This window comes from Misgurnus anguillicaudatus, chromosome 24, assembly GCF_027580225.2.
Source record: "Misgurnus anguillicaudatus chromosome 24, ASM2758022v2, whole genome shotgun sequence".
Taxonomy (NCBI): Eukaryota; Metazoa; Chordata; class Actinopteri; order Cypriniformes; family Cobitidae; genus Misgurnus; species Misgurnus anguillicaudatus.
Window position 1 is genome coordinate 23,006,620 of NC_073360.2, and position 25,630 is coordinate 23,032,249.

At 37.2% G+C, this 25,630-nt stretch overlaps 1 protein-coding gene across 4 annotated transcripts in view; it reads left to right on the plus strand.

Moving 5' to 3' along the window:
- Nucleotides 1–2,836: 2,836 nt before the first annotated feature.
- bcas3 (BCAS3 microtubule associated cell migration factor) overlaps nt 2,837–25,630 on the plus strand; it is a 289,480-nt gene continuing 266,686 nt past the window's right edge. For 2 of the 4 annotated variants that reach the window (XM_055196656.2, XM_055196657.2), the window contains exons 1-7: nt 2,837–3,263; nt 3,915–4,003; nt 4,154–4,208; nt 4,494–4,569; nt 6,604–6,710; nt 15,802–15,883; nt 19,473–19,551. In XM_055196656.2, the coding sequence (XP_055052631.1) occupies nt 3,933–4,003; nt 4,154–4,208; nt 4,494–4,569; nt 6,604–6,710; nt 15,802–15,883; nt 19,473–19,551 (470 nt within the window). In that variant the 5' untranslated portion in view covers nt 2,837–3,263; nt 3,915–3,932. The remainder of the gene's footprint in view (nt 3,264–3,914; nt 4,004–4,153; nt 4,209–4,493; nt 4,570–6,603; nt 6,711–15,801; nt 15,884–19,472; nt 19,552–25,630) is intronic. The other 2 variants (XM_055196654.2, XM_055196655.2) reach the window with 2 other exon arrangements.

The window sequence follows — 25,630 nt, forward strand, 5'->3', positions numbered from 1 at the left end:
CGCATTGTCACATGGAAAAGTTATGTCAATGCATACCCTCTATTGAACACATGAAGAAAGGAAGGTGCAAAGAGGCATGGAAGGCCAAGACAACAGCTGAAAACTATCGATTCAGTAATTAAAAAGCAATCCAGCTCCCTGTCAGAGCAAATTAATATCAGCTGGTTCAGTCCCAACTGATGGCCTACAAAAAGGTCTCATTGTCAAGGTGTCACACAAGACACAACTTATGATGGGTAAAAGCAAAGAGCTGTCTCAACGACGTAATTGTTACAAAACATAATGATGGCATTGGTCATATGTGCATTTCTAAGCTTCTGAATATTCCAATAAGCACTGTTAGGACCATACGGAAGTGAAAACGCAATCATTTCACCATCAATTTGCCAAGACACAGTTTTCAGCTTTTTTCTTGGTTTTCATGCCTTTTTGCACATCCCTTTCTTCATGTGTTCAATATTTTCCCCCTGTGTCATTTCACATTATTACACACTTTTTTTTAAAATTATATTTACAAAGCAATTACAAAAACAAAATATGGTACAATATAAGTTCTTGTTACAAATCTAACGTTTGTATCTTATAAAATACATACATAAATATTACACACAACTTAATTTCTGAATGTATTTGTTTTGGTTTCTTTGTATGTATGGATTTCTTGGGTTGTTACCAACATCTGGTGAAAAGTTCATGTATAGCACCTTTGCAAATAAATTTACTGAGAGAAATGACGTGTTCGATACTTATTTCACCGGCTGTATGTCCAGTTTTGGTGATTTGGTGACGCCTTCCATTTACCAGTTTTATCCAATATTGTATCTGTTTTATTTATTTGCTAAAATACATCTTTGCTTCTTCAGGTGATTTGTGGAGTTACGACTTCTACAGCGGAGAATTTGTTGTTTCACCAGAACCTGATACTGCTGTCATAAAGCTAGATTTGAAGCGACACCGTTATGTCATCTTGGGCAGTGATGGTTTATGGAACATGGTATCACCACAGGAGGCTGTGTCTATCTGTCATGAGAATGACAAGGCTAATGTGAGCAAAATATGACTGGAATACAAAAAAAATGTATGATTATGTATGATTATCTTGATGTTAAGTTTGTTTGCTTACATTTCTTTTCAGGAAAAGGACCAAAAAGGAAATGTTTCCAGTGCCGTTTTGCTGGTGAACCATGCCTTGCTGAGATGGCGTCAACGCATGCTCCGTGCTGATAACACCAGTGCCATAGTTATCTGTTTGGAGCCATTCGGGGCATCCTCTGAGACCTTGCCACCATATGAGGTTGTGTACAATCTACAGGGATCAAAGTTTGGCTCTGTTCCTCAATCTTGCCCCAGCTCTTTGCACACTCAGGTTAGCACGGCTACAGATTTTTTTGCCAATTCAAACAAATTCAGGCTTGCTTAACTTTACAAGTCTGGCATTTTTCTATTAACTTCAAATTGCTCCCTCTTTTTATTTAGGTTTCACTGCATGATGCACCTTCATCTGCAAGTGAAGAACAACCAGAGAAGGAGAAAAACAAAAGCTGTGAATCAAGCAATTGTGGAATTCTTGAATCATCTGCTGACAGCCTTAAAGACTTTGAAGACCTGCCTTGCACTGACCTCAGTAATAACTTTTCGGATAATGAGACCAACTGTGACCAAGTGCCTATAGGCAAACGGGTGCTAGAGGATTCCTCCTCACCTGCTCTAAAAAAACCCCGCTGTAGTTCCCCACAATCCCCTCATGAAGAGTCCCCACAAAAACAGCCCTCATTCAGGAGTAGTGACAAGGACCAGAAACAGTCCGAAAATGTCCAAGCTCTGCTTCAGCAGCACGGGAAGACTACTGTGTGTGTTTGCTGACATTTGAGTTTTTATTACAATGCAAACTGTACATTCATGTTGAATTTTCAGATTGATATAGTTCATATAAGCTACTGAGAAACCAAATCCTGAAGCAAGTAACAATGTCAAAAGGTCACCTCCATTTACAACACCCATAGTTTTGTGTTTTTTGTTTTGTTTTTTTAATATTTTGCATACTAATGACAACGTGTTATTTTATTCAATTTTTTAACGAGTTTTACACAGCTAAATGTGGGTATATGCAGTTTTAAATTTGTTATGCATTAGTTTAGTAAGAGTTTTAGTCAGAATTTTTGCACTTTATGTTGAATTGGTGCAGTCTTTATGGAAGAGGGATTTTTTTTATGGTGGACTGTGAAAAAAAACAAAGGATGTTGAAAAAAAGACCAAAAAGAAACCATATCTTCTGAGAAGATCTTTCCCTGCAGCTTACATGATATCATTGAAACAACAGTATAATTATTTTTGTATGTTTTATGGAACAAGCAAAGAAGGACATAATTTGTTGTTGTCACTGTTGTCAAATCTTAACCCCGTGTTTATTAATGTGGAATGCAAGCATGAACTATGAATTATGCATTTTGGATTTTAAATAGTTATTTTAACATTTTTAAGGCTTTCATTGTCATATTAATGTTTCTCAAATGTTTTTTCCTTGGTGGGAAAAATTATCATTCTAAACAGAAGGTGCTGCTATGTTTAAACAGGTCAATAAAACAATTTAACATTGATATTTCACTGTTATGTTTTCTTTACTATGTAGTTGATGGCATTTTCCAAGTCAGGCATTAAAATGTTCTTATATTTTGTTGATAATGCTTGCATATAATGTTAAGTAATTCTGCTTATAATGGCTAAATTCACATTTGACTACACTGTTAAATTTGATATATTAGAAGTATGAAATGTCGCATACTTATATTAACATCCGTCCTCTTTTGTCTGTAACTCAAATCTATGCTAGTCGGTCGGCTTTTTCCGAAAAAAGACGAGATGAAACGAACTAGCTCGGCTGGCGATCACGCGATACTTCGATGTAAATAAACACATCAGCATGACATGACTGGCATGTTTTCTAGGCTGTAAGTTTGAAAGGATACAATTTTTCTTAGATGAATGCGATCATACGAGCGACACCCAAACAACCACCATGGCGTGGAGTTTTATTTTAAGGACCCGTCAATTTATTTTCGGTGACAGTTTAAACCCAAAAAGCTTTCGTCAACTCTGATTTGTCATACATTTTCCCAGCGCCCGCCTTTGTCGCATTTCTATTGGTTCGTTGCTCTGTATGCTCTCCTCTGATTGGTCGAGGCATCTGTTGTTTCCGCAGCACTGTGTACTGTGGCGTTTTGTAAGAACCTTCGTTGATCCGAATTGAAAACACAAAGCCTTGGGTTTGTATAATTGTCGCTTCATTAAAAATTCAACTGTATATTTCTCACACGTTACGTAAATAATTTGTACAAAGTCATGTAAGTTACTGTCATTGTTCAGTTTTTGTTTGTAAAGCGTTATGGTGGCAGATAGCGGTACTGGCTAAGCTAACAGGGAGACTGCAGGTAGTTGTTATGTTGAAATGTTTATTGCTGACTGAAACAGGCAGGCTGCCTTTACGACCTTTCATTTGATAATAAATCCTCCAAAATAATGGCAAATGTATGTTATAATATAACAAACTCACTCACTAGTCCAAATTTTTGGGTTGTAGTAAAAGTATTTGCCTGCAGTGGTTTAGTTTACAAGCACATATTGCTGGAGTTGGTAGCCTAAATATCTTGCCATTATCTGTTTAATTTATGTTTTCTATGATATATTTTTTACAGGGCAAATAATAAGGAAGAATGTGCCTATGCTGTATACTGAACTGAGGCAGGCACATCTTTGCCTTCATAGGTGTAGGCAGTTAATAATGTACATTAATCTGAGATGTGTAGTTAAGCTGGCTTTGTCTGCATTTTTTAGTGATGTCAGTTATTCAATTTTGGGTTAATAAGGTAAAAATGCTCCAAAATAATTAACATGTTTACATCTGTCTAACACACCAGGTTACTGAGTGTTTGGCAATGGCATCGGACTCCCCGCGCAGACCGAGCCGCTGTGCTGGTGGAGTTGTGGTTCGAGCACAGGCAGCAACGTAAGAGCAAAATCACTTGATTTTTTATTACAAGTTAATTACATTTGAGAGTTTTCATTGGAAAAGTGAATCCTAAATAAACATACATTGGTATTTTAAATGTGTGTGGTTGTTTTCTTTTTACATTAGAAGCAATTTTTTGTTTTGCAGAGAGCAGTCTTACATGGAAAGTGTAGTGACATTTTTGCAGGATGTGGTCCCTCAGGTAAATACTATTTGTGTCTTATTACTCTTAAAATTATATCTGACTCACATTTAATTTTCTGGCTTAATTTTTGTTACTTGATGTAAAGTTGACCAATATCCTTTCCTGTTATACAGACTATATTTTGATTAATTTGATGATATGAGCAAAATGTTTAAAATTGGCACCCTTTGACAGTGCTTTTTATGTTATAATTGCTGCTTGACATTCAGAGTAATAAAAATAAACAATTTTACAGTATTAAGTGTTTAAAAAATGCTTTTGTGTCTATTGCTGAAATTACAGGCATACACTGGGACGCCTCCAAATGATGAGAAAGAAAAGATAGTGTGGGTTCGATTTGAAAAAGCAGACATCAATGGTAAGTTTATTTAATGTGGATATTGTTATAAGAATCGTTCTGTTTTGTTGTGATGTATGCTGCGTGTTGTGGGCTGTAAAGCAGCATGTTGTGTCTGAGAGCTTTACTTTATAATTCATTCCCCATTTTGATTCAAACCAGCAGTTTTACAAAACAAGTTTGACGTCTTTTCAGGGAGTGAAAAATCTTCAGTGCACTCATGAAGTTTACATGTACAATATGCTTCATAGAGGAGGCAGTACCACTTTGAGTCTGTAATATACATACTAAATACATGTTTTTGTAATTATAAAATAAATGACTGATTAGGCTGGCTTACCGATCTGCTTTTGAAACATTAAAGTGACTTATGTGGAACTGAAGTAATTGCTTATTAACGATAAGAAAAGGAGAAGCGAGGGAGTTGCTCCTTGTGGCTGTAAACAAAGCTCTCTCATTTATCAGACAAAAAACACACATTTAAAAATAGCCAGATCAATAAAGCCCTGTGGTACAAACAGAAACAGGCAGTTGAATGAGATGTAATACAAATCCTAAATGTGGTTATATTCTCTGATCGGATGTCAGTAGTTTGCAGTTCCAGCAAAGTGTCTCACACACATCCAATTCAAACACACTTTATCAAGATCCTAACTGTATGATTTAGACTGGTTTTATAGCCTGGGTGTTTGTAGTCCAAGATAGGAGATTTACGTTGGAAACGATAACCCGCATCATCGTTTATTTTGGGATTTGTACCTTTTGCATACTGTTAATGTACTAATTAGGGCTGTCAATGGATTAAAATATTTAATCTAGATTAATTGCATGATTTCATGAGTTAACTTGCGATTAATCGCAAATTAATCTCACATTTGATCTGTTCTAAATTTAACACTTTTCAAGTTTTTAATGCTCTAATCAACATGGATTTGGACAAATATATATGCTATATGCAAATGTATGTCTACAACAGCCTTAGTTTTATATATGATTTTCCCTTCGAAGACCTTGTTCTTTCTCCATTTCTGTTTGCTGCGGCATCATTTGTGACCTGTGTTGGCAAATTGAGTTGGGATGAGCAAATAAAAAAAAAAAAGTTATTTATATTTTAACATTCTCTATTAAAAATCTTCAAAACAATGCATGATTTGTTGGAATCTGACAAAACATGACAGACCTACACCTGTTAAATATATGTTTTTCTTTTATTGTTTAATTTTGACATTGAGACAGACCGCTTTAAGATACTGTAGGCTAATGCGAGGGTTTAATATAATGTTACACAACAGATACTTTTCCTCAACAGATAACCAAACATTCACTTCAGATATAACAGATTATAAGTCATACCTGCGTTAATTCTTGTCAAAACAGATATTTTTTAAACTGTAATTTTGTGTAGATGTCTAAATCAGGGTCACGCACTCGCGCGTTTGTATGCATTTTTTCAGACGTCTGCGTCAGACATCGCTTTTGAGTCTTGTCACTCTTAATAACTCGTTTAACATAAAGCAAGTCCTGCAGTCTATTTTCTATCATTTCTGCATGCTTTAAAAACGAAACCAAAATACGATCAAGTGAATGAAAACACTTTGCTTTAGATTATGGATTTGGGACAGTACACCTCACAGAAAACGTAAAAATAAAGATCATTTTAGATGTTTAATGACCATTTAGAGCATTGGATTCGCTAGACGAGAGCTTATTGTTCTTATTTTTATAAAAACCTCAGACTCATCTAGACCGTGCGGTCACTTGCTGCGTCTCAATTCATCCAGCTGTGGGCGAGACCAAGGGTCAAACAGAAATTGCGTGCGGCGTTAATCGTGCGTTAATAAAATTTGTGCCGTTAAAATGATTTGCGTTAACGCGTTATTAAAGCGTTAATTTTGACAGCCCTAGTACTAATGCACACTTACACACCTGAATCCTGAATCAGATAATAGTTGCTCTTTAAGGCTCCTGAGAAATGTTTTGTGATTGGCTTTGGTCATTGAATTAAGTGACTTATCAGTTAACTGAGTTTTGTTTCCTCTTTTGTCATGTCTCCAGATGTGGCTCGTTTACCAGAGTTTCAGGAGATGCATGGCGGCAGCACTGACCCACCCCTCTGTCTGATGATTGGCTACACAGATGGAATGCAGATCTGGAGCATATCTGTAAGTTCAGTGTCTTCATCAGACTATATTTGTCCCTCTTATATATTGTTTCCTTACACAAAATTAACCATGTTTTTTTTTGGTGTATTGATTACTACTTTAACTTAAATTTTAGATTTCTATCTAGTTTACAGTTATCCAGTCAAAGGAGATTGGGGTTAATATTGTAGATTATTTCTCTGAGTTGCTTGAGAATGTTTTTAGTATATTGTAGCAGTTTATTTTGGTACTCCACATTAATCCGTTCAGAATTTCTTTCCATAGACAGCAGGTCTTAAAATGTTGTTGTCCATCAGTAGGATGCTTTGGCTACCAATATTAAAGGATTAGTCCATTTAAAAAAAATCCAGATAATTTACTCACCACCATGTCATCCAAAATGTTAATGTCTTTCTTTGTTCAGTCGAGAAGAAATTATGTTTTTTGAGGAAAATATTCCAGGATTTTTTTCATTTTAATGGACTTTAATGGACCCCAACACATAATTTAATGCAGTTTAAAATTGCAGTTTCAACGGCATTTCAAAGGACTCTAAATGAAACCAAATGAGGCATAAGGTTCTTATCTAGCGCAACTCTTATAGGGGCGGTCTCCCGGACCAGGATTAGCTTAATCCAGGACTAGGCCTTAGTTTAATTAGGAAATATAACTAGTTTTAACAAACATGCCTTACTAAAAACATTACCTGTGTGCATTTTGAGGTAAAACAAAGAGCACTGATGTATTTTAAGATATGTAAGTGCAAGTTGTTTTCAGTTTGGAGAGTAGGGGTGTGCAGCGGAGTCAGTATTTGTATCTGTATTTGTATCTGTAACAGTCTCAAAATTATTTGTATCTGTATTTGTATTCGGATGGAACCGGAAGTGGGCGGGTCTTAAACCGGAAGGTAGTCATATTACATTAAAATGGCTTTTTAAATACATTTTTGCTTTTTATTATAATTATAACTTAAATAACTGTAAATATTTATTAAAAATAATAATACAAAATTTTAATCAAAAAGACAAATAACTTGATTCTCGTTAGTAATACTCATGGAAAGCAAACAACTAATTTTTAAAGCCTCATACATATTGTGCCTATGTGCTATGCATCATTGTATTGTAGCATTAAAATAACAAACTTGAAAGCACTTTGACAAAACTGTAGGCTACATCACCTTTAAATGTTTATTGTGCCTGTCAGCACAGTTCCATGAACTCATATATCCATGTCTGACATGAGGGACATCTTGGTTTCGGTTTAAAAACATGCAGGAATTTGAAAATAAAATGCAGGACTTGCTTGATGTTTAAAGAGTTATTAAGGCAGATAAAGTTCAGGAACTGATTTATGTTAAAAAGTTATTAAGATCGCCAAACTCGCGCTGACTGACAGATCCGAAATGCAACGCAGAGACACGCAAGTGGCGCAGTATGCAGAATAGTTCACAAACATCTGTGTTGATAAGAATTTACGAAAGCATAATAAGCATTACAACAAACTTGCTGAGCTCATTTTTATTTATGTCCATATAGCGTTTGCGCGAATATAATGAATTGTTAAAAAAACTTTCTTATTAATCTTCATCTAAATAAATAAATAATCAGATATTCGTTTAAATTTTCAAATAACAGTATGCTCTATTAAAAATCAGTTTTGACTTAGTTCAAAACCAGCAACATGATTTAAAACAATAATGTAATTAGAAATATTTAATTCAAATGTTTCAGTTGTTATTTGCTTACTTTATTTTTATGTTAATTGCAATTCATGTCATAGTAATCTTCAGTTTAAATTTTGCTTTTAAAATGTTACATTTTCGTATTTTTATCTATTTACTTATTTATTTTATATTCACCTAGATTGACAATAAAGCTTGCTTCGACTAGAAGTAATTAAAAGATCATCTACCGGAGTCACACGGAGATACGGAGTTATTAACGAATATTTTATTATCAGAGTGCAGCATTTTATCAAGGTTTTCTGGTCTAATTAAATAAAACGGAAAAAAAAAACTAAAAGGGTCATTTTTACAGTTGGGTTAAAAGAAGTTTGATATTAGCAGCGTTTTTAAGATTTTAAACTAATTCCAAAACAGCTCGCGTTTCTAAATAAGGGTTGCGCCGAAAATGTCATTTTATAGATTGCACTCATTCATTTCACACACATATTATTCGTGCTTTAAGGGGTTTATAATTTAGAGCTGTTCCAGTAAACACGTGATTATGTCTGGCCGAATATTTTTTTCTGTTATTCGGATGAATTCGTTATTCGTTTTGAAGCTATTATCCGTGCCCTTCCGAATAACGTATTCGGCTTCGGGCACATCCCTATTGGAGAGCTCTTAAAAGTGTTTAAGTCTAGGACTAGTCTAATCTCTATCCGGGAAACCGCTCCATAGAGTTTTGAACCACAACTTCTCGTCTATCTCCGGTCCAGTGACAACCAGCGCGACCTCACGTAATATCATGTCAAGAGGTCACGGATGACGAATGCGAAACTACGCCCCAGTGTTTACAAGTGTGGAGAAAAAGGACCGTTCCGACGTTGTTGTATGTGGAATGATACTAATTAATGTTTTTGTGTCAGTTTATCGAAACTCAGCTGAAACTTCAAGTTTAAATCTGCTCAAGTCTATTAAAATGAGAAAAATCCTGAAATGTTTTTCTCAAAAAACATAATTTTTTCTCAACTAAACAAAGAAAGACATCAACATTTTGGATGACATGGTGATGAGTAAATATCTGGATTTTTTTTTAAGAAAATTGACTAATCCTTTAAAGAGAACTCAACTGACCGATATGACTTGTAGTTTCACTGTAAGATCTTTCTTATTGCAGACTTTAGCTCCAGTCCTGTTCTTCATCTACTTACATTTATGCATTTGGCAGATACTTACACAAAGCACTTCAAAGTATAATCAAGCTATACGTTTTATGAGGATGTGCACTCCCGAGTAATCAACTCCTGACCTTTGTGTTGCTAGCAACACTACTTACCAGTTAAAGTGAAAAAGTGAAAAGTGACAAGCTTGTCGAAATGTGACCTCTGCATTTAACCTATCCCCGTGAGTAGTAAACGCACACACTGCAAGTCGTGAAGACACACACATGGAGCAGTGAGCAGCTATCCCAGCGCCTGGGGAGCAATTAGGGTAAGGTGCCTTGCTCAAGGGCACCACAATCGCAACCTGCCAGCCGTGAGACTCGATCCAGCAACTCTCGGGTTACAAGCCCGACTACCTAACCACTAGACTAAAACTGTCCGATAGTTGAGCTACAGCACAATGAACCCCAAAACATTTATAAACTGTCTGGATGTGTTTGAATAGAGTTGGATCTAAACTCTGCCGGATGATTGATTTCCAATATTAATCACCTTTGTGTTAGGCTGGGATCTGTACTAATGGGTTTAAATACTATTGTGCTCTTGCTGATGCTGACTTGATTTATTGTTTTACTGCAAAGTAATGCTTTAATTCATTTTCACCACTTGGTGTCACCATAGACAAAGGCAAAGACCTTGTTTACAATGGAGACTTCAGTACTGTGTTAGGTGAGAAAATGTAGACACGTTCAATTTAAGATAATACAAAAAACATATTTTTTTTACTTTGAAGTTTTCATAGACTTGGTTTTTCAATCATGTACTCAAAAAGTTCATGTTGTCTATAAAATGTTTTATGATGTCTGACTCTAATCCCAATGTCAAAGATTGCTTATTTTGCATAATTTTTAAAAATATATTTTCAACGTGCTGACAGTGATCACCCGAGGAAAGAGTTGCATAACATTTTTATGACATCATGAAATCGGATGCTGTTGAGCATCATTACAGACATGAGGTTTGTGGAGAAATAAATCTCACAGGTTTTTTCAACGTGTTGAAAGCGCCGCAGTGTCTGGCCATGAGTTGCCTGCAAAGTGTTTGTGACAGTTGCAAATCCGACACCCTCTGTAATGGCGCTGAAGGTAGGAGGAAGACCGTGTCTCTTCTCCTCTGCATTAACATCTCGGCAGAGCTGGATCTTTTACTGAGGTGTTGCTGGCTGGCAGCAGATAGCAGGCAGATTAGATGGGGCTAATTGAAGTGGTGTTGGAGTGAAGGGATGACAGGCGGGGCACTGGAGGTGTAACTGCTCTGCTGTTATTAATAAGGCAGCCCAGTGGGTTTACTTTAGGGATGGGTTTTGTCTGGTTTGATTTCTCATGCTTAAAAAGGTGATGGGTGCAAACATTACAGCTTTGTGATGCTTCGGAAACATTGTTTGGTTTGGATTTGTGTTTATTTGGAGAATCCTGATCCCTCAGAAAAGCATAGTTGGCTCCACCTATGATATACGTTTAAGAGTGTGATGGTTTTTTAGGCTAAGGCCTGGGACACACTGGATGATTTCCAATATTGAATCCATAAGATGACAGTTTGAAGCTTTTATTCCACTTTGTAGAAAATATTTATCACATATTACCATTCATCCGAGGGGGGTGGAAGATGTTTTAGGTTGGGGTGCGGTATGCAAAAAATCGACTGCGATTCTCATGCGTATTTCATCAGTAAAGCCGGTTCCTTGATTAGTATTAAATCAGGCAAAATCACGTTCATAATGGAGGAAAATCGACTCCGATAATCTATGCGATTTTGCCTTACTTCTCGGTGAACTACGGCTTTGTGTAGTAAATGCCGCTCCATCTGAAAGCAGGTGAGCATGAGAATTGCAGGCGATTGCACAGCCCTAGGGTGCAGTTTTTATTGCTATATCCAGGTATGACTTCACTGAGTTCTGGACCACTGCAAATCTTTAACCTCTTATGGAACGGCTGAAAATCCACAAGGGGGCGTATTTATTCCTCAGACATTGCACAATAAACTTGACATTCGAATAATATATTCATAAAAAATCGTGAATGAAAAGTGAGATTCGAACGAATGTCCGTTAGTGAACTTATTGTATACACTATTTATATCGTAATTCGGTTAGAAACGTCAAGATTGTGAGATGAACAAATTGTTTTGGATTAAAAGGCTTGGATATTCCATTTCCTTGGACTTTTGGGGATTTATGAACAATTTGTTTTGGACAATTTCACCGAAGCGGATAAAGGGAAGATTTTGAAGGTAAGTAAATATCCTAAATCGGCGCCGCCAACTAGATTACAGTTTTATGACTGCTAAAAATCATATGATGCTTTATGTGTGCGTTTAATGGAATCCCAAAAGTCTAAGCTTTACAACGATGTGCCGCATGACCGTATTTTGAAGATTTAATGCTTCAAAGTTACAATGACGTAATGCAGCCTCACGTGCAAGGGAGGGGGTGTAACGTGTACGGCACAGTGTTCCTTATCAGGTTAAAGCAGCCGTTTTTCGTGATCCCATTTTTCAAACTTTAGTTGGTGTGTACGGTTGCTATAATAGCATAAATAATACCTGCAAAATTAAAAAACTCAAAGTTCAATGCCAAGAGATATATTTTCTTTAACAGAATTAGCTTTTCAAGGACTACAGAGAATAGCCGGTTTGGACTACAGCCCTTTACTTCCTGGACATATGACTTCAATTTAAGAGTTTTTGACTAAACTTCGCCCACAGAAATACGCCAGCTAAGCTAAGCTGCTGTCGAATCACAACACACTAAACAAGCTACACAATCAGAACAAGGAAGACATCAGCCCGTTTTTAGGACAGTGAAAACAGCTGTATAGGAATAAGTAAATTGTGTGAAAAATACTGCGTTTTTTTTACACACGAAACAAGAACACGTTAATTGCGCAACGTAAACACAGTCAAGGCTTCGAAAATACAGGAAAAACGGGACCTTTAATATCGTCTTTGAATTAATAACAATTCATTGAGTGTCTGCGTATAAAATTCACCATAGATATTTTGCTAAATTGTTAAGAGTTTGTGGTGTACTTTGAGAGTTGTGATTGGGGCAAAGGTGCAGCCTCTGAAATATCTATCTTTGGCAGATACTATTTGCACCTCTTTATTTTTGTACATTAACATGATGCAATAATAACAGTGTAAATTATTATATTTATTCAATGAATGCTGCATTATTGGGAGAATAAAAGCCCTTCCTACACCGACCCCCTTAATAAGCACTCTTTAGGCACGTTACTTCCACTTTTTACAACATTTCTGAATTTTTCTTGAAAATAAATGGCTTTTTGATGTGATATGTGATAAAAACAACGAGAGACGGTCGAGTTCCACAAAACACAGATTCTTTTAAACTTTACTTTTAGTTATAAGGCAGTTTTATGTAAATAGTGTTTCCAAACAAAGGGAAGCTATTTGCGCTTGCACCGGATGAATAAATACAAATGAATCAAAATTTGTATTGCATTTCTCCTGTGAACTACTTCACACACCCCTGTCCCACAGTTACAGAGATAAGAATTTTGGTCAGTATCGCACAGCTCTTCTGTATCTGATTTGTTATCAGGAGCAGAGACTTTGAAAAGACTAAATTGTTGCAGGGAATCAAAACAGAGGTTTATATCTATTATCAATATTATATCAAGAACAAGAGAAGAGCCATCATTAATCTATGTTGCTATGATATATGGACATGACATTGTTCTTTGTTAATTAAACATTGTGCTTTCAGATGTTCTTTGCTTTCTAAGAATTCAAGCAGTGATTCGCTGAATACTGTCACTGAGAGTGATTTTCTGGGTAGCGTCTATATCATATCCATGTGAATGACATAGAAACTAGGCGCATTAAACAACAAAGCCTCAATTTTGCATATTGCTGTGATAAATAGTAATGTAATAGCTTAGAGGCTGGTGATGGATGCCACCAGCAAAGCCGCGTAAAGCAAGGATGAACAGTCTGCTAATGCACAATGACAGTCGCATTAATGTAAACCTCACAATCCGCTAAATTCCATTATTCTTCTGCCCCATTTACCAGCTGGGGATTTTATGTGGCCTTTTTCTACATGGTGGCCCACGTGCATTTCCTCTTTTTTATTTTCCTTTCTCTCTCGTACTTACCTCAAATGTACTGTGTTGTAAATGCCATATTAATCTTCCACTTGGCAGCTACAAAGTCTAAACCAAGCGCTTTTAATAAAAACACAGCTCTCCTGCTTTGTTTCGAAAAACCCACTAATTGTGCAAAAGAGCGATCATCCTCTGTGGGTTTATCTGCTTAGGACACTTGGATTATAACATGGCTGGTAACGTTATAAGGGACATTTAACACACAGGCAAAAGTAAGAATAAAGGACAGTAGGAGTTGAAGCGACGATTAAAATATTTCAGCATTAGTGATATGCCACTCCCAGTTTTTGCTTCCCTTTGGGTTCCCACCAGGTTGGTATGTTGTCGAAATAGGAGATTGGAGACATTGAGAAGGCTGCATCTCAGTCAAACTCATAGCTGGAAATTGTAGTTGCTGGATATTGGCCTATAACAGTTAGTCACGGACATGCTGTTGTGTTTTGAGGGCGCTTTTAAGGGGTGCATAGTAGCTTTTGTTTTGCGGTTTAGTTGCTGGCTCAAGTCAAACTCCGTCCTCCATATGAAGCCTGTTTCTTCCAGTTGGCATTGATTATTTGTCCTGCAGTGTGAACAAATCTCTCTTTGTTTGCATCCCCATTGTTTTTCGCTTCCTGTTTTGCCCCCAAAAGACATCAAGTTTATCAGCAATTCCGATTATTCCAGCTTACAGTTACACTTTATCATTCAGGCGTCATGCAGGGCAGGAACAGGATATGAATGTGTGTTGTTTAAAAAAAAAAGGTTAATAATATTGCACAAGATTCTTTAAAACATCACCTACACTACATTGCCAAAAGTTTTGGGAAACCCCTCCAAATCATTGAATCACTTCCAATGAAAGAAACTCTTAATGCTTCCTCATACCAAGACATTTTGGACAATTTCATGCTCCCAACTTTGTGGGAACAGTTTGGCGATGACCCCTTCCTGTTCCAACGTGACTGTGCACCAGTGCACAAAGCAAGGTCCATAAATACATGAATAAGCAAGTTTGGTGTGAAGGAACTTGACTGACCTGCACAGAGTCCTGACCTCTACCCAATACAACATCTTTGGGATGAATTAGAGCGGAGACTACGAGCGAGGGCTTCTCGTCCAACATCAGTGTCTGACCTTTCCAAAATGCTGGTCAAAAATTCCCGTAAACACTCCTAAACCTTGTAGAAAGTCTTCCAAGAAGAGTTTAAGCTGTTATAGCTGCAAAGGGTGGGCCAACTCCATATTAAACCCTATGGATTAAGAATAAGATGTTATTCAGGTTCATGCACATATAAAGGCAGGTATCCCAAAACTTTTGGCAATATAGTGTATCTTGCAATTGCTGTGCCACTAGCATCATCAGACAGATTTGTTATCCCTGTTTGCCATTGGTTTGGGTCCTGCCTTACACTCCTGCCATTGGTTGAGCTGATGTTGGTTGAGCTAATATTGCTATGTTGGGTTTTTTAAGCAAACAGAGCAATGTTTTTGTAATGCCACAATGTTTACGCAATGTTTTGTGGAAATGAACGTACAAATTACATGCTTATAGTTGTCTCTGCATACTAAGCTGGGATAGAAGAAAGTAGTTTAACATTTTCAAAAATGACACACTTCAGCTTTAAACAGCATGGATGACATTTAAGAACATGTTTGTCAAATTTAGTTTAGAGTTTTGTGGCTTGAGTTCTTTTTTTTAATCCTTTTATATCCGAGAGGCAGATAACATTACGTGTGTGTGTGTGTGTGTGTGTGTGTGTGTGTGTGTGTTTTAAGTGGCTTGCTTTGGTTTGTCCACAGATGTCTGATGTTTATCTTCCAGTTGTTGGGTGACTCATTATCAATCCACATCACAGCAGACCAAAACGAACATTGCGTGATTCACAAGTGTATTTATGCCACAGTGTAAAGGGCATTTGCATTCCTATGACTCGCATGCATTAGCTGATAAACAATTAAAAAATGGTCATTATAGACACCTGCAAGGTTTATAGATCATCACAGATCTGGTCTTCACTGTTACATCTGCTTTTCTGTTTCTTTGAACTGTGTTCATCTCCTCCCATTTTGCTTTCAAGTGTCTTTAAGGTTGGCCTGTTTGTTATTTCTCTCTGCAGCTGAACGGGGAGGCACAGGAGCTGTTCTCGGTCCGGCATGGGCCCGTACGGACTGCCAGGATTCTGCCTGCCCCTCATATCAGTGAGTATCAGTGATCCTGTATGAAGACACATTTCAAACTGCCTCATGCAATATGCTTTATGCATATCTCCCACATGCCACTATATATTTTAATTCAAAACTGTATTTAAGATACAATATTTGGATGCTAAGGGATAATATGTAATGCATAAACAACAGAACTGTAATTTTTCAGCCAAACATTTGTGACCGGGCTTGTGAAATCCATGCTACAGTCTTAATATCTAATTCACTCATTGATTTCACTTTTAAAATTTGCCTTACTAATTCAATTTTAAAGACATCAAGATTTTATTCCCACAGAAATTTTCCTTTTCCGTTTGGATGTTATTTTTATATAACAAAGTGTTGTTTTAACCCTAAACCCAAGTGAAAATGGTAAAAAAAAAGCAAAAAATTGAGAAACCAATAAATAAAACGACAAAAAAGATGTGCCGTTTAGGTGAATGGGAAGGACTGGTGTATCATATGCACGCCAAAGTGGAATTTGGTGTATGTATTGCACGATTTTCACACTTCGTGCTATTTATACGCAACTCCATAAGACTGGGTTGATAAATCTATAGCAGAATAAAAGTTTTAGTTTACATCATATATGTATGTGAACTGTGTATAATAATTATGTATATATAAATATGCACACATGCATGTATAATTGTAAGAATTTTTTTTTATATATTAAGTATTTATATATAATATAAAGTACACATAAATATACAAATGTATATACACATGTAAACATTTCTTAAATATATACATGCATGTGTGTGCATTTATCTATACAAAGTTATAATACACAGTTCACACACACATATATGATGTAAACAAAAACATTTATTCTGCTATAGATTAATCGTTATGCATCCCTAACACAGACACGGTCTTTAATGTCAACAACATAAAGAGATGGGGAATGTTAAAAAAACATAAAAAAAAAACTTTATTTACCCATGTATGCATAATAATATAGGTACAAGCTTTTGCTTTGACACATACCTGCTACCATTTTAGATTCATAAAGCAGTTTTCTACATTAGTCTTTCCATTAGGTTATGTAAAACTGCTTGTGCTGCTCTGAGTTATTATTATTATTACAGCTTCCACATTCTACGTCATCTTAATTTTCAGCTTGTCAAGAATAAACGTCCACCCCCGTATTGAAATATTTGTATTCGAAATATACATTGACAGAGCGTGATCTCTTGTAGTGCAAAAGTTAATCTAACATGCCATACGTAGCATAAACAGCACATTATTTTTCCTGTCATGTCTGCCACTGTCATTTGTCTCGAAATTTGCAGAAAGTAAAATCAGTTTTCAGCAGTTACATGCTTTTTCGAATCAATTCAGACCAAGATGTGGCACAATTTATAAAGTTCCACGTCTTTCTTCCTTACTGGCTTTTCCATATATCATGTTTAAATTAAAGACTACCTCCTGTTTCTTAATAGTGCGGAGAGCTTGCCAGAGCCCTGCTGTTTTCCCATCCTAATATTAAAATCAGTCTTTCACGATTATGTTGGCATGCTGTCAGACTGCTGGCTGGACTTTTAGCAGCGCTCTGGCAAAAAAAGATCTGCAGACTTGAGATTTTTCCTTCTCTTTCATCACGGCTCACTCATTGGCCACCGAATGCCTCCATTTGTTGAAGGACAAAATAGTAGAATACACGCTATGTCTAAACTAAAATACACAAAGCCTGATGAGGAGTGGTAATGATTATGTCCATCCCATTTTTAATTTAGTTCATTTTAATTCACAAATTTTTCTGACTAAATCTGTAAAATAAAACCCAATTTTATTATGTATGTAAGTTTTATTTGTTACATACTTTACTATCTATCTGCCTGCCTGCCTGTCTGTCTGTCTGTCTGTCTGTCTATCTATCTGTCTTCTGTATTATTGTGACTTTAGTTAATGAATGTGGTTCTTTTGGCAGCTTTAATTTGCATTGCAATATTCAAAACGCAAAAAAAGCTTAACAAAAACAATACAGAGTAAGAAATGCACTGAATGGTATTGTGGTGTGACATTTATGTTCAGAATTTGTGTTCTGTCTCTTCGGCAGATTTCAACAATGCACAATAAAAGCATTGAGCGCAGGCTGGACTGGGATAAAAGAGAATTGTCATAATAAGAAGCAGCAGACGGCCGACACATGAGGAGAGCGTTTTCTGCTAAATCAAATGAATTGCACTAGTGGGGAAACCGATTGCAATCTGTTTGCTGCAAACAGTGTCATACTGTAGTGTGATTTAAAAAGAGTAATTGTTTAAGCTGGGTGGGCGGATCCGAAAAGTCCTGAAAATAGGTGTCATTTTGAAGGCAGGAGCTTTCCCAGAATAAAGGAGGAAGTTCTGTTTTTTCAAAAAAAAAAAAAGGAAAACTGATTTCATGCATCCGCTACGTTTCTGACCTCTGACAGTGTTGTTGTGGTGATTAATGTCCAGGTGATAGTTATAGGCTGTTATATCAGCAGTGCATTCCCCTTGGCTTTAATTTATCCTTTTGTTGAAAGCGGACATGCCAATGGCCCTTCTCACTAAATGTATTATTTACTGAAATGCAGGAAATTTGTTATGTCTTCCAGAAAACAATCCCTTCAATATTTTGTGCCCTAAATTAAAAGCAGGCAAACAATTCTTTTTTTTTTTAGTTGAATACAAATGAAAAACACGTATCTACGTCCAAAGTCGGGGCACACGGCTATAGGCAGAGAGAAGCAGGAGTGGTTTCTTAACTGTACTTTGGAATCGAATGCAGCTGTTGTGTTTTAAAGCACCATTGTATTTGCATTATGATTGGATATCGTGACCAGTCGCAATGACAGTTAAGATGAAGAAGGGGCCCTTTAAAGTGTTAAGGGTTCGAGAATGACACATTTGCACTCACGCCATGCCACAGGGGCTGTGCGTTCCTGGAACTGATTATCATTGTGGCATGGTCGCCCAAATTGCAGCTTTACAAAGGCTAACATCTTCTATCTGGACACGAATGGAAGTTTCCTCCTTCTCTTTAAAATCAAGAGAATTAGATAAATATGGGATCTGTAAACTTAATGCGACATGTTTTCTCCACCAAAACTATGCCTACCGGCCTTTTGCCATTCTGTAATTCCCCAGAACCCCCGAAATTAAAGCCAGTCAGACAAAAGACTCCTCCTAAAGCTTTGAAGGCTTTCTCCAGGAGAGATGGTTTGTGTTCGACACATTTCGCCAAGTGGCGTTTCTGCTCTCTGTCTCCAGTTAATGTCTTGCATGCTGGTATTTTAATTTCATTTGATCCCTGCAAGTTTCTGTTTGGATCAGGGCATTATTCTGTGGTCGGAGTGGGTGTTCACGTGTGCTTGTCAAAACTGACAGAAAAGCTTTTTTGTATTTTATTTTGAAGCCCATTTTCAAGGCACAATTTGATTACAGAGCATCTGTTGTAATGCAGTGAACACACTTCCTGTTGCGGTAGCTGCATTTGAGGGTCGGGTTCGGTTGGTGTCTCTGGCTGAGAGATGACAGGCCTCACATGCAAGTGGCTAATGAATGTCCCCCTTTATGTGGGTCAGCGGTTAATGTTCCCGTTTCTGTCCCTCCAGCTGCAGGTTCACTCAAGACTGACAGCTTCGCTGAGAAACGACCCCTCCTCGGCGTGTGCAAGAGCTTGGGTTCTTCAGGGTGAGTGTACAACCATGACATCACTTCCACTGTCAGCTGGGCCTAGCATGCATCAAATAGTGCTGGAGATTTCAAGTTCTTATCTAGTCGTTTTCCGGCTTGAATCAGTTTTAATACCATGTTGGGATGATGACACAACACTTTTTCTTGCATGTCCTATGAAAAATATGACTGATTATCGAAACATGTTAAAGTCCCTGTAAAGCCAATCTTGAAAATACTTTCTAAACACATTATAAATGTTAAAAATGTATTGCTGAAACACAAAGACTGTAATCTATGTAGTACTAAATTTCACCATTTCTGAGTTCAGGATTTTTTTGTGTGTGCCTAAAACGCTGGCTTGATGACGCACTTGACACAATCGCGAGAATCCATTCAGGTTTTATTTGTATTTGAAAGTTGAGAGAGATGGCAGGTGTCCCACGGTTTGGCGGGAGTTAGCAACAACAGCGGATACGCCCTATCACTTGAGAGCCTATTTTTCCAAAATTTACTTGCCGTTTTTTCCCATCATTTAAATTTAGAACTTAGAACACATTTAGGGCCAAATTTACTTAACGGTGCAAATTAGTGCGAGAGCGCAATTCCAAAAACTGGGAGTGGTAATATCTGCAGGGTATTTACTAAAAAAGCCCAAATTAACTGTTACATGTTAAAACAATCCTTTGCATTGTATCATGCTCTCTGTGATGCCTCTTTTTGGCATTGCAAACGCAAAGTAATTTAAGACGTGCTTTATTCGCCGTTAAATAATGGCGCAAATACCAGTCATAACACATGCGCAAACATTAGTAAATTGCGCTATTTAATTATTATGTATATATAAATACACACACATTCATGTATGTATTTAAGAAACATTTACATGTGTATTTATATTTTTATATATTCTATGTAGGGCTGTCACAATGATTAAATAATCGTCTCATCGCAATTGTTTAACCTCATCGTGATGATTTCAGATCACCGCAATGATTGCACATCTCTCTAAAAAACACAAGGGGGAGCTGCAGCGCTTGTATAAATGAGACAGTATCAGATGGTGTACCTTAACTCAGTGGTTCCCTTTTGTACGGTGCATTCCTTCGCGGCCCCCCAAAGAAAATTAGTGACAAAAACTGTTCTAAATCTCAACATTTTAATAAAAAAAATTAAATTATACAAAAAAGTAGTGCTTTTGGTTAATAGCCTTATTTTTTTTTAGGTTTAATTACACAGAATTCATGATAAATTAATGTATTTCATAAAATGTCATAAAACTGGGGCCCCCATGGCACCATCTCGCGGCCCCCAGTTTGAAAACCAGTGCCTTAACTGACAGTGTAATGCGATACATTGCAAAGCCATTTAATACAGTGGGAAAAACTGCATTTAAAGAAATGCTGCAAAACTTTGATAAGCAGTATGAACTTTTTTTAATTAATCAAAAATTTTATGTGTATTAATATCCACTGCTAGGTAAACCTTGCAAAAGATTTAATTTAAAAAAATCACAACAACGTGTGAAAATTATTTCATTAAATGTCAAAGCAATAAAACAGGCAATAGTCATCATAATGTCACAATTTATTAGGCAATTAATTGTCAGCCAAATTTCATAATTGTGACAGCCCTAATTATATATTAACAATAAAAATGGATATATAAATAAACATTTTCTAAAATGTGTGTGTGTGTTTAAATATACATAATAATTACACACACTACACACACACACACACACACACACACACATATATATATATATTGGGCAAAAATTCACTTTTATTTTGTATGCGATTAATGCTATTTGTTTACAGTGAATAGCTGTGCAAGACATTTTTTGTATTTGTGAGGCCAGTTGAGATTGTATAAAGGTGTAGATGGTTTTAATGAATAAAACAGTCAATAGTCATCATAATGTCACAATTTATTAGGCAATTAATTGTCAGCCAAATTTCATAATTGTGACAGCCCTAATTATATATTAACAATAAAAATGGATATATAAATAAACATTTTCTAAAATGTGTGTGTGTGTTTAAATATACATAATAATTACACACACTACACACACACACACACACACACACATATATATATATATTGGGCAAAAATTCACTTTTATTTTGTATGCGATTAATGCTATTTGTTTGGAGAGTACAGTGAATAGCTGTGCAAGACATTTTTTGTATTTGTGAGGCCAGTTAAGATTGTATAAAGGTGTAGATGGTTTTAATGAATAAAACAGGCATGTATCCATCTGCTGGCACTCACAACATGAGTGGAAACATGTAAAACTGCACAAGGTGAAGTCCATTTGCTAACAAAATATTCCTCTGGTTTATGGCGTTTTCCCGTTTTAAGTATGGGTTAGACCCAACCACAGCCTTCAGTGTGTGTGTGACATTTAGACATTATGAAGTACAAATCCTAAGTACATTTGAAAACCTGTAATTTGTTATACATATAACCTGCATCAAAAGCCTTAGTTGAGGGGCCAGGGAGTGGTCTGCAGTCAGACAGCCAAACCTCTCTTACTGACTGACTGACCCGACCGGCTCCATAGAGCGACACGCAGCCTCGCACTCTTGACAGAGTGGCAGTCCAGTCTGTAAGAAATATACCATCCTTAGGGAGTGAAAGGGAGCAGGGCGCATCACTTATTGGCTCATCTTCTCCCTTCGGCTACATCTGCCACCTCTAACACTTTTCTGAGGCAGAAAATCTTAACTCAATATTTCCTTGCAAGGAAATAAAATAAGGAAGTCTGTCTTTGATGGAGACCACCATCACAGTCGTTCCAAGACTGGAGCTTTGCTCGTGCAGCCAAACGCACCGTGTCCTCCCTGACATGGAGACAGACTCTGATGGTTTGGCTTTGTACTGCTTACGGTTGGTCTAATGCTGAAAACATGCCTTGTGTTGAAAACCATAACCGTTTGCCTCCGGGTGAATGGTGTTGCTGCTGCTGCTATGTTCCAGTAGAAGTGTTTGGTAAATAGCCTAGTTCTGTATTCCCCCCTTTTTCTTTTTTTTTGAAAGTCTGATGTGTTCTGGGATCTTTCCCCTTGCTGAAATAGTTCATAAACTTACCAAAGTCCTCACACGATTTTTAGTATGTAATCATTTCGAAATAACAGCTTTTGTCAACCACCAGTGTGGATGCTGTCTTGACACTTAAATGGAAAACAGATTGCAGCCTTGGCCGACACAGCGCTGCTGGTTTAGAAGTTGGTTCACTCAGCTTTAGGCTTAGATTACAAGATTTGCAAATTAAAGGAAAACCAGAAAGAGGAAAAAGCATGTATGCTAAATCCTTCGTTGAAGAATTCCAGCCAGACACACTCGACATAATTTTATCAATAGAAAGGATTATGCCTTAAGTCCAAACAATGTATGGATCTGGTGAATTTCCAGACAGCAAAGTACATGCACTACCTTTCGTGCGGTGCTTCAGTGCTGGTACGGTCTGCGAATTAACAAGGAATGCGTGTGCTATTCTATCCACCGTTGGCCTTCGCTTGTATCTGGAAGGGATTCGATTTTCCACAGTACCTTTGTTATTATTTTCTTTGACTTTTAATTAGGGCTACATGTATTAAATATATTTTGGTTTCTGTTCTTTCTCATACCGAATACATTTTGAAGCGCAAGGCCTTGTTTATTAACAAAGCCCGTTTAAACTTAACAAAAGTTGACTTCTGTTGAATGACCCGAAATCTAATTTTGACTTCACAGGATCTTTGCAAAATTCAAAGCATGGGTAGAAACGTAAAAATACAAACAATATAAAAAATCCATTGACTTAAAACAGAACCTTCGGCACAACCTAAGATAGTATTTTATATTAAGAAATGAAAATGGCTCTTGGAAGATGTATTCAAAGTACTTAAGATTGGTGTTTAACCATTTAAGAGCAAAAAAGAGAATATGATTGCATAGGGTAAAAGTTCAGCCCTCAAGAGGCTTGCTTTTGTTCTCTGCTTTGTGGAGAAATTAAGTCGTTGACCAGGCAGAAAACAGTGCCCTCTCTTCCTTCCCCTCAAATTTCTAGATCTCCATGGAGAGGATGTGTTTTTTGCAATCCTTTAATGCAGTCCTCTGTCAGTGTGGAGATTACAGCTGGACTTGTGTCAGGGACAGGAGCATATGGAGGTTCAGTAGAAGATTTTTCGGGCTTTTTTGACTTTATAAAGACTTTTGACTACATTTGCCACCTGGTGTATGGCTCAGTGATAGTGGCACAGCTTTAGGTTCATAGCGTGGCCTAACTTGATATTCTGTAAGATTCTGCTGAATTTTATAAACACTCACATTATTCAAAACACCTTTTGTCATTTTGAAGGAAATGTAGTAGACTATGTGCCAGATTTACTAAACAAGGCAAATTAGTATGAGAGCGCAATTCCAAAATAGTGCAGATGGGAGTGGAATTTTCTGTGGGTGATTTACTGACAAGGTGCACGTTAGGGCATCATGATATTTTAAAAAAAAAATGTGGTAATGATATTTATGACGGTATAAAAAAATTATGGAAAAGTAAGGCCATTTTCCATCCAAAAAGCTGTCATTGATGACAGACTACCTAATTCGAAGTGTAAATCCGTTGTCATAAGGTGGCAGAAGCAGCATTAAAGTGCAATAGTAGTGGCACGATTACACAGCATGAGTCAAACTTAAAGGGACAGTAAGTAGGGTTTTAAGTGTTTAATTAAACAAAATCAATGTCTTTATTCATAAATAAGTCCTCGTTGCTGTCATACAACCTCTGTCAGTGATCTGACTTTTCTTTGTAAGCTTAGAATTTCTTTTCTTTACTTACATCGAACGGGTAAGTCCAAGGTTTCATGTCGTTCCGCTGTATTGATAAACTATAATAGCAGAGAGGGACAAAAAGCACTTGCCTACCAACGTGTTTCCACAACGCATTTTCATTCAGAACACGTGAACCAGCTGAAGCGGACAAGGAGATCAGTGATTACATAACGGCTACCGTAGTTGCAACACGCATTTGGAAAGGCGAGGCGCTAGAGAGCACTGTTCATTTGAATGCAAAATACAATTTCACCACTAGATGGGGGTAAATCCTACTTATTGTCCCTGTAGCCTCTTATGGAACGGCTGAAATTCCACAAGGGGGCGTATTTGTTCCTCAGACGTTGCACAATAAACGTGACATCCGAATATATTCATTATAAATCGTGAATGTGTACGACAGAGTGTTCCTTATCAGGTTAAACAAAGTACAAACTTACCAGCAGCCATATCACCCTGTAGCCCAAGACAGCTTGTCCACTGAAGCTAAGCAGGGCTGAGCCTGGTCAGTACTTGGATGGGAGACCACTTGGAAAAAACCAGGTTGCTGCTGGTAGTGGTGTTAGTGAGACCAGCAGGGGGTGCTCACTCTGTGGTCTGTGTGGGTCCTAACACCCCAGTATAGTGATGGGGACACTATACTGTCAAAAAAGCACCGTCCTTCAGATGAGACGTTAAACTGAGGTCCTGACTCTCTGTGGTCATTAAAAATCCCAGGATGTCCTTCGAAAAAGAGTAGGGGTGTGCCCTGGCATCCTTGGCCTACTAATCATCTCTCATACTAATTGGCTATATCACTCTGTCTCCTCTCCACTAATAAGCTGGTGTGTGGTGAGCCTTCTGGCGCAATATGGCTGCCGTCACATCATCCAGGTGGATGCTGCACATTGGTGGTGGTTGAGGAGATTCCACTGTTCATATGTAAAGCGCTTTGAGTACTGAGAAAAGTAAGGAATCATTATTTAAATTATTATTACAAACTAGATATGAAATGGCATGAAAAATTTACTATCACTATGACACTACAACAGATTTTCTACTGGTTTCTAGGGTTGCCGCGGTGACGTAATTTTCCCACCGGTTAATCAGCGCGTCACAAACTCGGTGATCCCGGTATCACCGAATGGGAGGGGCTTATAAATGCGCATGCAGACGTGCACATTTTACTTTCACTTTTGAATTACGCCACTGTTTAAATGCATCGTTTGCTTAAGCTGTGTTAAATCACCTATGAATTTGCGTGCAATGTGAGTGCAACAGCTGGTTTAAGTTACTTAAG